At 38.6% G+C, this 13,914-nt stretch overlaps 1 protein-coding gene across 1 annotated transcript in view; it reads left to right on the plus strand.

Moving 5' to 3' along the window:
• The window catches only part of LOC115867756 (uncharacterized), a 303,449-nt gene that overhangs the window by 124,760 nt on the left and 164,775 nt on the right, over window positions 1–13,914 (plus strand). Inside the window, exons 8-9 of the mRNA XM_060289897.1 lie at window positions 1,566–1,681; window positions 4,013–4,093. Of these exons, the coding sequence (XP_060145880.1) occupies window positions 1,672–1,681; window positions 4,013–4,093 (91 nt within the window). The 5' untranslated portion in view covers window positions 1,566–1,671. The remainder of the gene's footprint in view (window positions 1–1,565; window positions 1,682–4,012; window positions 4,094–13,914) is intronic.

Below are 13,914 nucleotides of genomic sequence, written 5' to 3' on the forward strand. Positions count from 1 at the left end.
TATCAAAGATAAGGTGACCATATGTGTATGGGTTTATCTCTGGGCTTTCTATCCTGTTCCATTGATCTATCTTTCTGTTTTTGTGCCAGTACCATACTGTCTTGATTACTGTAGCTTTGTAGTATAGTCTGAAGTCAGGGAGCCTGATTCCTCCAGCTCCATTTTTCATTCTCAATATTGCTTTGGCTATTCGGGGTCTTTTGTGTTTCCATACAAATTGTGAAATTTTTTGTTCTAGTTCTGTGAAAAATGCCAGTGGTAGTTTGATAGGGATTGCATTGAATCTGTAGATTGTTTTGGGTAGTAGGGTCATTTTCACAATGTTTATTCTTCCAATCCAAGAACATGGTATATCTCTCCATCTATTTGTATCATCTTTAATTTCTTTCATCAGTGTCTTATACTTTTCTGCATACAGGTCTTTTGTCTCCTAAGGTAGGTTTATTTCTAGATATTTTATTCTTTTTGTTGCTGTGGTAAATGGGAGTGTTTTCTTGATTTCACTTTCAGATTTTTCATCATTAGTGTATAGGAATGCCAGAGATTTCTGTGCATTAATTTTGTATCCTGCTACTTTACCAAATTCATTGATGCAAAAATCCTCAACAAAATACTAGCAAACAGAATCCAACAGCACATTAAAAGGATCATACACCATGATCAAGTGGGGTTTATTCCACGAATGCAAGGATTCTTCAGTATATGCAAATCAATCAACGTGGTACACCATATTAACAAATTGCAGGAGAAAAACCATATGATCATCTCAATAGATGCAGAGAAAGCTTTTGACAAAATCCAGCACCCATTTATATAAAAACCCTGCCGAAAGTAGGCATAGAGGGAACTTTCCTCAACATAATAAAGGCCATATATGACAAACCCACAGCCAACATCGTCCTCAGTGGTGAAAAACTGAAACTATTTCCACCAAGATCAGGAACAAGACAAGGTTGCCCACTCTCACCACTCTTATTCAACATAGTTTTGGAAGTTTTAGCCACAGCAATCAGAGAAGAAAAGTAACTAAAAGGAATCCAAATCAGAAAAGAAGAAGTAAAGCTGTCACTGTTTGCAGATGACATGATAATATATGTAGAGCATCCCAAAGATGCTACCAGAAAACTACTAAGACTTTATTGATTTTTGAAAATGAGTTATTCTTTCTAAGGCATTCTACCGGTAAAGTGTTAAAATTTGAAAACGCCACTGGTCAAATCCTTTCTATAAACACATTTCTTTATACTTAGATAAAGGATCTAAGCCCTAAGTGACTGGTTCCTAATTTTAAGCAAAACTGACCGTGACAGTGGTAGGTGCCAGATGTTGGGTGGTGTCTTCAGAAAGTGACAAATGATGCTGCATGTATGGCTGATAGATTTTTTAAAAATGACCTCAGATGACAAAGATGCTGCTTGTGAAAAAAACTAAAATACCCTCATGATTTCCTACATTATTTTCTCTAAATTTTTGGCCATTGATTCTAGATTCTTTCAGCACTTTTTTTCTTTGGCTTTTAGTGTTTCTAATGACATTTTCATTCTCTGCCCACACCTTTCCTCCAGGCTCTCAATCTGAAGATTTAGCCGTTAGTACTGACTGGCCATGGCCATGGTGCTGAGCCTGGACCTCCTGCTCATTTGTCATCCAGGACAGCGGTGACAGTGTGGGATGCTGCATGGTAAGTACCATAACCTCCAACCTCTCGACAGGCTTGGTTCCTCTCCTGTCTCCCTCTGCATCATTTTCATAAACATAAGCTGACTACTCAATATGTGTGTTTCAGTTCCTGGAGTCAACAGTGTATTTGCTAACTAAAGAGAAGAGGTTTCATCTTATTATTGGAACTTGGGCATCATTACCTCAATCAGTTGTCTGGTAATTCTTTCTAGCAGAAACCTAAGCATCAGCAATGATTTAAACCAGTCTGTATGAGCTTATTAGCAGCAGTAACTAGCAGTAGCTGTAATAGTGACCATTTCCATATTAAAACCGTCTGTGTAGGTAATAGCACTTTACATTTGAATATGTATTTTACTATGTTAGGTTATTGTGCATTTACTTGCCATTTAGCTTGTTTGTGGGAGGCTGTACTTATCGTGGTTAAGGTATGAGAGTCAGAAAAATCTTGGTTCTAGCCGAGAGGCACTGAAAAAGTTATTTAACTTCGCAAAGCCTTGGAGTCCCAGCCTCGGTTAGGGCTGTCGGGAGCGGGGACCATGTGAACTTTGCAGAGAAGCTCCCCTGACGGCTGTCTCCAGCTGTCCCCATCCTGCCTCTGCTGCTCTCTATCGTATTGGTTTCTTTTCCTTTCTTTGTAGCACTTGTCGTAATCTGATGTGATATTCTTTATTTGGTTACTGTTTTGTCACACAAGACAGTGCAAGCTCCATGTGGGCAGCCATGTCTTCTGCTAGGTTTGTTGGTGCATCTCAGGTTCTCACCTGAGAACCAGGATGGCATTCAGAAGGAGCTCTGAGACTATTTGTTGAATGAATGAATAATGTATTCAAACACTTAGCACAATATCCACAGAGGAAAACGCAATAAACCATCATTATTGTTACTGCAAATATCACGATGAGCTTACAACAAGAATTTGAATCATTAGTATGTTATTTTTTTCTCTAAGGTTTTGTTTGTTTGTTTGTATGTTTTACATCTTTATTGGAGTATAATTGCTTTACAATGGTGTGTTAGTTTCTGCTTTATAACAAAGTGAATCAGTTATACATATACATATGTTCCCATATCTCTTCCCTCTTGCGTCTCCCTCCCTCCCACCCTCCCTATCCCACCCCTCCAGGCGGTCACAAAGCACTGAGCTGATCTCCCTGTGCTATGCGGCTGCTTCCCACTAGCTATCTATTTTACGTTTGGTAGTGTATATATGTCCATGCCTCTGTCTCGCTTTGTCACAGCTTACCCTTCCCCCTCCGCATATCCTCAAGTCCATTCTCTAGTAGGTCTGTGTCTTTATTCCTGTCTTGCCCCTAGGTTCTTCATGACATTTTTTTTTTCTTCAATTCCATATATATGTGTTAGCATACGGTATTTGTCTTTCTCTTTCTGACTTATTTCACTCTGTATGACAGACTCTAGGTCTATCCACCTCATTACAAATAGCTCAATTTCGTTTCTTTTTATGGCTGAGTAATATTCCATTGTATATATGTGCCACATCTTTTTTATCCATTCATCTGATGATGGACACTTAGATTGTTTCCATCTCCAGGCTATTGTAAATAGAGCTGCAATGAACATTTTGGTACATGACTCTTTTTGAATAATGGTTTTCTCAGATATATGCCCAGTAGTGGGATTGCTGGGTCATATGGTAGCTCTATTTGTAGTTTTTTAAGGAACCTCCATACTGTTCTCCATAGTGGCTGTACCAATTCACATTCCCACCAGCAGTAAAGAGTGTTCCCTTTTATGCACACCCTCTCCAGCAATTATTGTTTCTAGATTTTTTGATGATGGTCATTCTGACTGGTATGAGATGATATCTCATTGTAGTTTGGATTTGCATTTCTCTAATGATTAATGATGTTGAGCATTCTTTCATGTCTTTGTTGGCAGTCTGTATATCTTCTTTGGAGAAATGTCTATTTAGGTCCTCTGCCCATTTTTGGACTGGGTTGTTTGTTTTTTGTTATTGAGCTGCATGAGCTGCTTATAAATTTTGAAGATTAATCCTTTGTCAGTTGCTTCATCTGCAAATATTTTCTCCCATTCTGAGGGTTGTCTTTTCGTCTTGTTTATGGTTTCCTTTGCTGTGCAAAAGCTTTGAAGTTTCATTAGGTCCCATTTGTTTATTTTTGTTTTTATTTCCATTTCTCTAGGAGGTGGGTCAAAAAGGATCTTGCTGTGATTTATGTCACAGAGTGTTCTGCCTATGTTTTCCTCTAAGAGTTTGATAGTTTCTGTCCTTATATTTAGGTCTTTAATGCATTTTGAGCTTATTTTTGTGTATGGTGTTAGGGAGTGTTCTAATCTTATACTTTTACAGGCACCTGTACAGTTTTCCCAGCACCACTTATTGAAGAGGCTGTCCTTTCTCCACTGTACATTCCTGCCTCCTTTATCAAAGGTAAGGTGACCATATGAGCATCGATTTATCTCTGGGCTTTCTATCCTGTTCCATTAATCTATATTTCTGTTTTTGTGCCGGTAGCATACTGTCTTGATTAATGTAGCTTTGTAGTATAGTCTGAAGTCAGGGAGCCTGATTCCTCCAGCTCCGTTTTTCATTCTCAAGATTGCTTTGGCTATTCGGGGTCTTTTATGTTTCCATACAAATTGTGAAATTTTTTGTTCTAGTTCTGTGAAAAATGACAGTGGTAGTTTGATAGGGATTGCATTGAATCTGTAGATTGCTTTGGGTAGTAGGGTCATTTTCACAATGTTGATTCTTCCAATCCAAGAACATGGTATATCTCTCCATCTATTTGTATCATCTTTAATTTCTTTCATCAGTGTCTTATACTTTTCTGCATACAGGTCTTTTGTCTCCTTAGGTAGGTTTATTTCTAGATATTTTATTCTTTTTGTTGCAATGGTAAATGGGAGTGTTTTCTTGATTTCACTTTCAGATTTTTCATCATTAGTGTATAGGAATGCCAGAGATTTCTGTGCATTAATTTTGTATCCTGCTACTTTACCAAATTCATTGATTAGCTCTAGTAGTTTTCTGGTAGCATCTTTAGGATTCTCTATGTATAGTATCACGTCATCTGTAAACAGTGACAGCTTTACTTCTTCTTTTCTGATTTGGATTCCTTTTAGTTACTTTTCTTCTCTGATTGCTGTGGCTAAAACTTCCAAAACTATGTTGAATAAAAGTGGTGAGAGTGGGCAACCTTGTCTTGTTCCTGATCTTAGTGGAAATGCTTTCTGTTTTTCACCATTGAGGACGATGTTGGCTGTGGGTTTGTCATATATGGCCTTTATTATGTTGAGGAAAGTTCCCTCTATGCCTACTTTCTGCAGGGTTTTTATCATAAATGGGTGTTGAATTTTGTCAAAAGCTTTCTCTGTATCTATTGAGATGATCATATGGTTTTTCTCCTGATATTTGTTAATATGGTTTACCACACTGTTTGATTTGCGTATATTGTAGAATCTTTGCATACTGGAATAAACCCCACTTGATCATGGTTTATGGTCCTTTTAATGTGCTGTTGGATTCTGTTTGCTAGTATTTTGTTGAGGATTTTTGCATCTATGTTCATCAGTGATATTGGCCTGTAGTTTTCTTTCTTTGTGACATCCTTGTCTGGTTTTGGTAGCAAGGTGATGGTGGCCTCCTAGAATGAGTTTGGGAGTGTTCCTCCCTCTGCTATATTTTGGAAGAGTTTGAGAAGGATAGGTGTTAGCTCTTCTCTAAATGTTTGATAGAATTCACCTGTGAAGCCATCTCGTCCTGGGGTTTTATTTGTTGGAAGATTTTTAATCACAGTTTCAATTTCAGTGCTTGTGATTGGTCTTTTCATATTTTCTATTTCTTCCTGATTCAGTGTTGGCCAGTTGTGCATTTCTAAGAATTTGTCCATTTCTTCCAGGTTGTCCATTTTATTGGCATAGAGCTGCTTGTAGTAATCTCTGATGATCTTTTGTATTTCTGCAGTGTCAGTTGTTACTTCTTTTTCATTTCTAATTCTATTGATTTGAGTCTTCTCCCTTTTTTACTTGGTGAGTCTGGCTAGTGGTTTATCAATTTTGTTTATCTTCTCAAAGAACCAGCTTTTAGTTTTATTGATCTTTGCTATCGTTTCCTTCATTTCTTTTTCATTTATTTCTGATCTGATTTTTATGATTTGTTTCCTTCTGCTAACTTTGGGTTTTCTTTTTTCTTCTTTCTCTAATTGCTTTAGGTGCAAGGTTAGGTTGCTTATTTGAGATGTTTCCTGTTTCTTAAGGTAGGATTGGATTGCTATAAACTTTCTTCTTAGAACTGCTTTTGCTGCATCTCATAGGTTTCGGGTCGTCATGTCTCCATTGTCATTTGTTTCCAGGTATTTTTTTTATTTCCTCTTTCATATCTTCAGTGATCACTTCGTTATTAAGTAGTGTATTGTTTAGCCTCCATGTGTTTGTATTTTTTACAGATCTTTTCCTGTAAGTGATATCTAGTCTCATAGCGTTGTTGTTGGAAAAGATACTTGATACAATTTCAATTTTCTTAAATTCACCAAGGCTTGATTTGTGACCCACAATATGATCTATTCTGGAGAATGTTCCATGAGCACTTGAGAAAAATGTGTATTCTCTTGTTTTTGGATAGAATGTCCTATATATAGCAATTAAGTCCATCTTGTTTAATGTATCATTTAAAGCTTGTGTTTCCTTATTTATTTTCATTTTGGATGATCTATCCATTGGTGAAAGTGGGGTGTTAAAGTCCCCTACTATGAATGTGTTACTGTCGATTTCCCCTTTTATGGCTGTTAGTATTTGCCTTATGTATTGAGGTGCTCCTATGTTGGGTGCATAAATATTTACAATTTTTATATCTTCTTCTTGGATTGATCCCTTGATCATTATGTAGTGTCCTTCTTTGTCTCTTCTAATAGTCTTTATTTTAAAGTCTATTTTGTCTGATATGAGAATTGCTACTCCAGCTTTCTTTTGGTTTCCTTTGCATGGAATATCTTTTTCCATCCCCTTACTTTCAGTCTGTATGTGTCTCTAGGTCTGAAGTTGGTCTGTTGTAGACAGCATATATATGGGTCTTATTTTTGTATCCATTCAGCCAATCTGTGTCTTTTGGTGGGAGCATTTAGTCCATTTACATTTAAGGTAATTATCGATATTTATGTTCCTATTCCCATTTTCTTAATTGTTTTGAGTTCGTTATTGTAGGTCTTTTCCTTCTCTTGTGTTTCTTGCCTAGAGAAGTACCTTTAGCATTTGTTGTAAAGCTGGTTTGATGGTGCTGAACTCTCTCAGCTTTTGCTTGTCTGTAAAGGTTTTAATTTCTCCATCAAATCTGAATGAGATGCTTGCTGGGTAGAGTAATCTTGGTTGCAGGTTTTTCTCCTTCATCACTTTAAATATGTCCTGCCACTCCCTTCTGGCTTGCAGAGTTTCTGCTGAAAGATCAGCTGTTAACCTTATGGGGATTCCCTTGTATGTTATTTGTTGTTTTTCCCTTGATGCTTTTAATATGTTTTCTTTGTATTTAATTTTTGACAGTTTGATTAATATGTGTCTTGGCGTATTTCTCCTTGGATTTATCCTGTATGGGACTCTCTGTGCTTCCTGGACTGGATTAACTATTTCCTTTCCCATATTAGGGAAGTTTTTAACTATAATCTCTTCAAATATTTTCTCAGTCCCTTTCTTTTTCTCTTCCTCTTCTGGAAGAAGTTTAATGTTTTCCCAGAGGTCAGTTCTTTTCATTCTTTTTTCTTTATTCTGCTCTGCATTAGTTATTTCCACTATTTTATCTTCCAGGTCACTTATCCATTTTTCTGCCTCAGTTATTCTGCTATTGATCCCATGTAGAGTATTTTTAATTTCATTTATTGTGTTGTTCATCGTTGTTTGTTTCATCTTTAGTTCTTCTAGGTCCTTGTTAAACGTTTCTTGCATTTTGTCTTTTCTATTTCCCAGATTTTGGATCATCTTTACTATCATTATTCTGAATTCTTTTTCAGGTAGACTGCCTATTTCCTCTTCATTTGTTAGGTGTGGTGGGTTTTTATCTTGCTCCTTCACCTGCTGTGTGTTTTTCTGTCTTCTCATTTTGCTTATGTTACTGTGTTTGGGGTCTCTTCTTCGCAGGCTGTAGGTTCGTAGTTCCCGTTGTCTTGGTGTCTGTCCCCAGTGGCTAAGGTTGGTTCAGTGGATTTTGTAGGCTTTCTGGTGGAGGGGACTAGTGCCTGTGTTCTGGTGGATGAGGCTGGATCTTGTCTTTCTGGTGTGCAGGTCCACGTCTGGTGGTGTGCTTTGGGGTGTCTGTGGACTTACTATGATTTTAGGCAGCCTCTCTGCTAATGGGTGGGGTTGTGTTCCTGTCTTGCTAGTTGTTTGGCATAGGATGTCCAGCACTGTAGCTTGCTGGTCGTTGTGTGAAGCTGGGTGCTGGTGTTGAGATGGAGATCTCTGGGAAATTTTCGCCGTTTGATATTATGTGGAGCTGGGAGGTCTCTTGTGGACCAGTGTCCTGAAGTTGGCTGTCCCACCTCAGAGGCACAGCACTGACTCCTGGCTGTAGCACCGAGAGCCTTTCACACAGCTCAGAATAAAAGGGAGAACAAGTAGAAAGAAAGAATTAGTAGAAGTAGAAAGAAAGAAGGAAATAAAGAAAGAAAGGAGGGAGGAAGGAAGGAAGGAGGGAAGGAAGGAACAGAAGAAAGAAGATAAAGTAAAATAAAAAAATAAAGTAAGATAAAATATAAGAAGTTACTAAAATAAAAAATAATTATTAAGAAAAAAATTAAAAAACAAAACAACGGACGGATAGAACCCTAGGACAAATGGTGGAAGCAAAGCTATACAGACAAAATCTCACACAGAAGTATACACATACACACTCAGAAAAAGAGGAAAAGGGGAAAAAATCATAAATCTTGCTCTCAAAGTCCACCTCCTCAATTTGGGATGATTCGTTGTCCATTCATGTATTCCACAGATGTAGGTACATCAAATTGATTATGGAGCTTTAATCCTCTGCCTCTGAGGCTGCTGGGAGAGATTTCCCTTTCTCTTCTTTGTTCTCACAGCTCCCGATGCTCAGCTTTGGATTTGGCCCCGCCCCTGCGTGTAGGTCGCAGGAGGCCATCTTTTCTTCGCTCAGACAGGACGGTGTTAAGGGAGCAGCTGCTTCGGGGACTCTGGCTCAATCAGGCGGGGGGGAGGGAGGGCCACGGAGTGCGGGGCGAGCCTGCGGCTGCAGAGGCCAGCGTGACGTTGCACCAGCCTGAGGTGGTCTGTGCGTTCTCCCAGGGAAGTTGTCCCTGGATCCCGGGACCCTGGCAGCGGCGGGCTGCTCAGGCTCCCCGGGAGGGAGGTGTGGATAATGATCTGTGCTCGCACACAGGCTTCTTGGTGGCGGCAGCAGCAGTTTTAGCGTCTCATGCCCATCTCTGTGGTCCGTGCTTTTAGCCGCGGCTCGCGCCCGTCTCTGGAGCTCCTTTAAGCAGAGCTCTGAATCCCCTCTCCTCATGCACCAGGAAACAAAGAGGGAAGAAAAAGTCTCTTGCCTCTTCGGCAGCTCCAGACTTTTCCCCGGACTCCCTCTCGACTAGCCGTGGTGCACTAATCCCCTGCAGGCTGTGTTCATGCCGCCAACCCCAGTCCTCTCCCTGCGCTCCGACAGAAGCCCGAGCCTCAGCTCCCAGCCCCGCCCACCCCCGGCAGGTGAACAGACAAGCCTCTCGGGCTGGTGAGTGCTCGCCGGCACTGATCCTCTGTGCGGGAATCTCTCTGCTTTGCCCTCCGCACCCCTGTTGCTGTGCTCTCCTCCGCGGCTCTGAAGCTTTCCCCCTTCGCCACCCGCAGTCTCCGCCCGCGAAGGGGCTTCCTAGTGTCTGGAAACCTTTCCTCCTTCATAGCTCCCTCCCACTGGTGCAGGCCCGTCCCTATTCTTTTGTCTGTTTTTTTCTTTTGCCCTACCCAGGTACGTGGGGAGGTTTTTGCCTTTTGGGAGGTCTGAGGTCTTCTGCCAGCGTTCAGTAGGTGTCCTATAGTTGTTCCACGTGTAGCTGTATTTCTGGTGTATCTGTGGGGAGGAAGGTGATCTCCGCATCTTACTCTTCCGCCATCTTCCCCTCGTCCCTCTGTAAGGTTTGATTGAGTGCTTTGGGTTTCTACCCTCTGTTTTGCAGTTTCCCTGTAAGACCTTCTGTGGTCAGTGACTCAGCCATGCTAACAGCTCCCAGATCTACATCTCTGCCTCTCTCTGGAGTCCCCAGCATGGAATGTAGACGCTCAGCCTCTCTGGCGTTCCCAGCACGGCGTGTAGACGCTCAGTCTCTCTGGAGTCCCCAGCATGGCGTGTAGACACTCGGCCTCTCTGGAGTCCCCAGTACGGCGTGTAGACACTCAGCCTCTCTGGAGTCCCCAGCACGGCATGCAGACGCTCACACACAGCAGGCCTCCCACTCCTGCTCATCTTCCCGGGCTGCCTCTCTCCGCTCATGACATCTGTACCTGCCCTGATGCTCAAATTAGAAGCTTTGCATCAGCCTTGATCTCTCCCTTATTTCGCTTATCTGACCAATTCACAGTTTCTCCCTCAGAAAGGTCTCTCTTTTCCTCACTTGCCTAGCTCTGTCATTGCCTCTCATTTGGACTTTAATGGCACCTAATAATATGATTAAAGTTTATTGACCACAGTACAGACTTGATATGCATTTAAATATACAGCAGCCTATGAGGAAAATGTTACTAATGTTATTGTTATTATCATTTTACAGATGAAGAGAAAACAAGGTTCAGAGAAGTTAAGCAGTTTCTTAAATTCTCAAAGCTGCTGTTGGATTTGAACTTAGATCTGATTTCAGAGCCTCCACCATCTTTGCAATCTTCCTAATTGCTGCAAAATTTCCCTTCTTGAGCCCTTGTTTCAATCCACACTGCCTTCTCCTTTCCTCTGAATGATCTGTTAATTACTCTTCAAGAATCATCTTACACAGCATCTCTTCTCTTTCCAAGTTCTCCAGGGTAGAAGTAGATGCTTTTGCTGGGATTCCACAGCACTCTGTACACGCATCAACCTTGGCCATTATTATTTTGTATTTTAATTATCAGCCTACACATCCTTGAGAGAAGAAACCTCTAATTAATATTCATATTTACAATATCTCTACTCAGTAGGAGCTGGGTAGATTTTTATTAAAGGAATGCTTCTACAAATACTGTTCATTGGGGAATTTAATACTTGCTCTTTTATTTTTATAGGAATGCTATTCATTTTTTTCTACTAAAATGTAAACTTAGCAGTTGGGAGTAACTGCTTTTTTAAAAAAAATCATTCAACATCTGTTTATTCAGTGGGAAATAGTACTTCAAAATAGCCTGAACAGGCACAGTTTTTTTTTTCTGTATACTTTATTTTATTATTATTTTTATTGAGGTATAGTTGATTTACTATATTATATTAGTTTTCAGGTGTACAACATAGGGATTCAAAATTTTTATAGATTATACTCCATTTGAAGTTATCTTAAAATATTGGCAGTATTCTCTGTGCTGTTTAATATATCCTTATAGCTTATTATTTATATATAGTAGTTTGTACCTCTTAATACTTGCTTTTTAAACTAACCCCTCCTTCCCCTTTTGGTTTTCTATTATCAACATAGGGAGATTTTAATAAGAAATCCATTTCCACTTGTCCCCCAAGTTCCCACTCCTGTTTCGTATGTGGTGACCTCTATTTACTCTGATATCTTTGTTCCCTCAGCCTCTTTTTTTGTGCCACCCCATATGCCTGTATTCTATTTTCCCCAAGTTTTGCTTTCTGCTAAGCAACAGGTAATGTGTCAGCACTAGTGTTTCACTGCTCACTTAAAGCTTGAGTTCAGATGCTGTTTTTCATCTTTTATGACTATGATGGAAATTTCAGGTCCTAGATATGGGAAAGATATTTTGGGGCAGTAGGATCTTATGATTTTCTTCAAATCACACCCCATTATGTCTTTGAAGAAAGCTTCATACATATCTTTTCTGTAATCATCCTTCCAAAATTGGTAAAAAGTCCTTTGCAGTTGCCAAAACTGTGGTGTGACTGATAAGTTATAAACAGGAAAGTGCTCGTCTCTGCCAAGATGCCAAGATGCTTGAATCTGAATTGTACAAATCTCTGTCTCTTTTTGGAGAAGATAAGACTTTATTTTTATGAGGAAACAATGAAGGCTTATCTTGTACATCTCCAGAATTTGAAAATGTATATCTAAAAATGGGGAAAAAATCATTAATATATCCAGGTTCTGATATCAGAACTCTAACAATATGTTTTTAATTTATTAATCTGAAAATATAAGGATAAAACAAATATCATGTAAAAATGTGTTAATGTGAATATATCCTTGTAGCCATTTGATAAATACAATTTCTGAATCGTTTTAATAAAATGAAATATTTATTAATTTTTAAAAATCCTAAGAAAAACAAACAGGATTTAAGATAGTAAGTTAAAATAATCTGAAAACTAATTTAACTGTCAGTCCCATGAAACACATACTTCCACATAGAGTTCTTGAACAGATAGCACTTTAAGTTTAAATTCTCTGTTCCTAAGTAAAACAATTTAGAACTCCCTCAATTGGTGTTAAACCCAGAATAGTTCATTATCCACTTTCCCATGAAAACATCAATTTTTGGAAGAACTCCTCTTCAAAATGAGTCCAAGCTTGAAGGAAGTGATGAATACATTAGTAATGGATGTAAAAGCACACTGCATGTGGCTCATTCCATCAGCTAGCCCCAGTTCTTTATTTTATATGTGAAGAAACTGAGGCCTATTGGTACTAGAGGTACAGAGAGAGACATGAGGTGCGTGAATAGGCGCTAATCCAGTTGCTTGGTCCAAAGCTTTTTGTTTCTTGTCACCATGTGGCACCTTGCTTCCCCAGCATGAGGTGAACGTGCTCTGAGGGCTGGGCAGAGGGACTGTATTTGGAAGGTAAAATCAGTACATAAGCAAAACTGAAAATTCTAGACTTATCCTGTGTTGGAGTGCAAGGGGAAAAATAAGTAGCAAAGGATGTTTTTTATTCCATTTATTAGTTACATCAGTGTTTGGCTGACTTAGTATAATTTGAGTGAGAAGGGTTCAAGGTGTCCTGAAACCATGTATCTCGAGGCCATGGATGGATGACCTTTCTGACTTGCCCATGCATATACTCATTTGCTGATGGAGTGAGACGAGGAGACTATTTGAAACGCGTGGAAACATTTCTTTTCTGGCATATTGTGCCTAGGGATCATTATCAAGTTCAGATATCTAAGACTTAAACCTGTGTTCTTATACTGGTATTTTTAAAAGAAATAAATTCAGTGGATTAGATAAAATTGGACTACTGTGGTAACACCTTCTACAAGTAACTAGAGCCCCCATTAATCAGCTTTATACTTTTTAACAAAAAATGTTCTCTTGCACAGCTAATGCTCTTTCCCAGAAATGAACCCCTGAATACTGATTCTATATTATAATAATTCTTTGTTTAATGAGAATAATTCCAGTTAATATTTATCTTCATGTGATACAGCTTAGGTTTATAGGCATTTTAAAATAGTAATGCTATTTCAGTCAAACTTGAGACCTGAGAAACACTTTTCATACTAAAACTAAAAATCTTGATCAGAAATTTCCTACAGTTAATTCTTTGGAAAAATGATATTAAATATTTTAAGTATCTTATTCTTTATCAAAAGTAAAGAATATTTATCCATTACTAAGGAACATTTATCCTGTGCTATGTGCTCAACAAAGCAAGTGAAATAGACATGAGTTCTTTCCTCTGGAATATTCTGACAGATTCTAAGAAGCTTCTATGACAGGGAGGATAAAAACAGTCTTTTACCAGAAAAATTACTTTATCATGTCTTTGGAAAAAATCACATATTTATAAAGTTTTTAGTTTATATTTGGAATTATTGATTATCAAGACCATCATGATGGATTCAAATTGTGAGGAGAAAAACCTCAAAATATAGGAACAAAATTTTCTACCCTATAGCAATATAAGTATGAAAATAAATGAGGAAATTCATACATTTAAATAGCTTAGACTCATTTGGAATTTTTCACATGTAGAAGATATATGCAATATAGAAGTTCAGTTATGAAAGTAATAGTAGGAAGATTTTATAGGTAAAATATCTCTCAAGAACACATCTTTTTATATGACTTATGATATAATACAATTGATTATACTTTGAGTACCAAATTTGTCTACTAAT

Source organism: Globicephala melas, chromosome 1 (genome assembly GCF_963455315.2).
Source record: "Globicephala melas chromosome 1, mGloMel1.2, whole genome shotgun sequence".
Lineage (NCBI taxonomy): Eukaryota > Metazoa > Chordata > Mammalia > Artiodactyla > Delphinidae > Globicephala > Globicephala melas.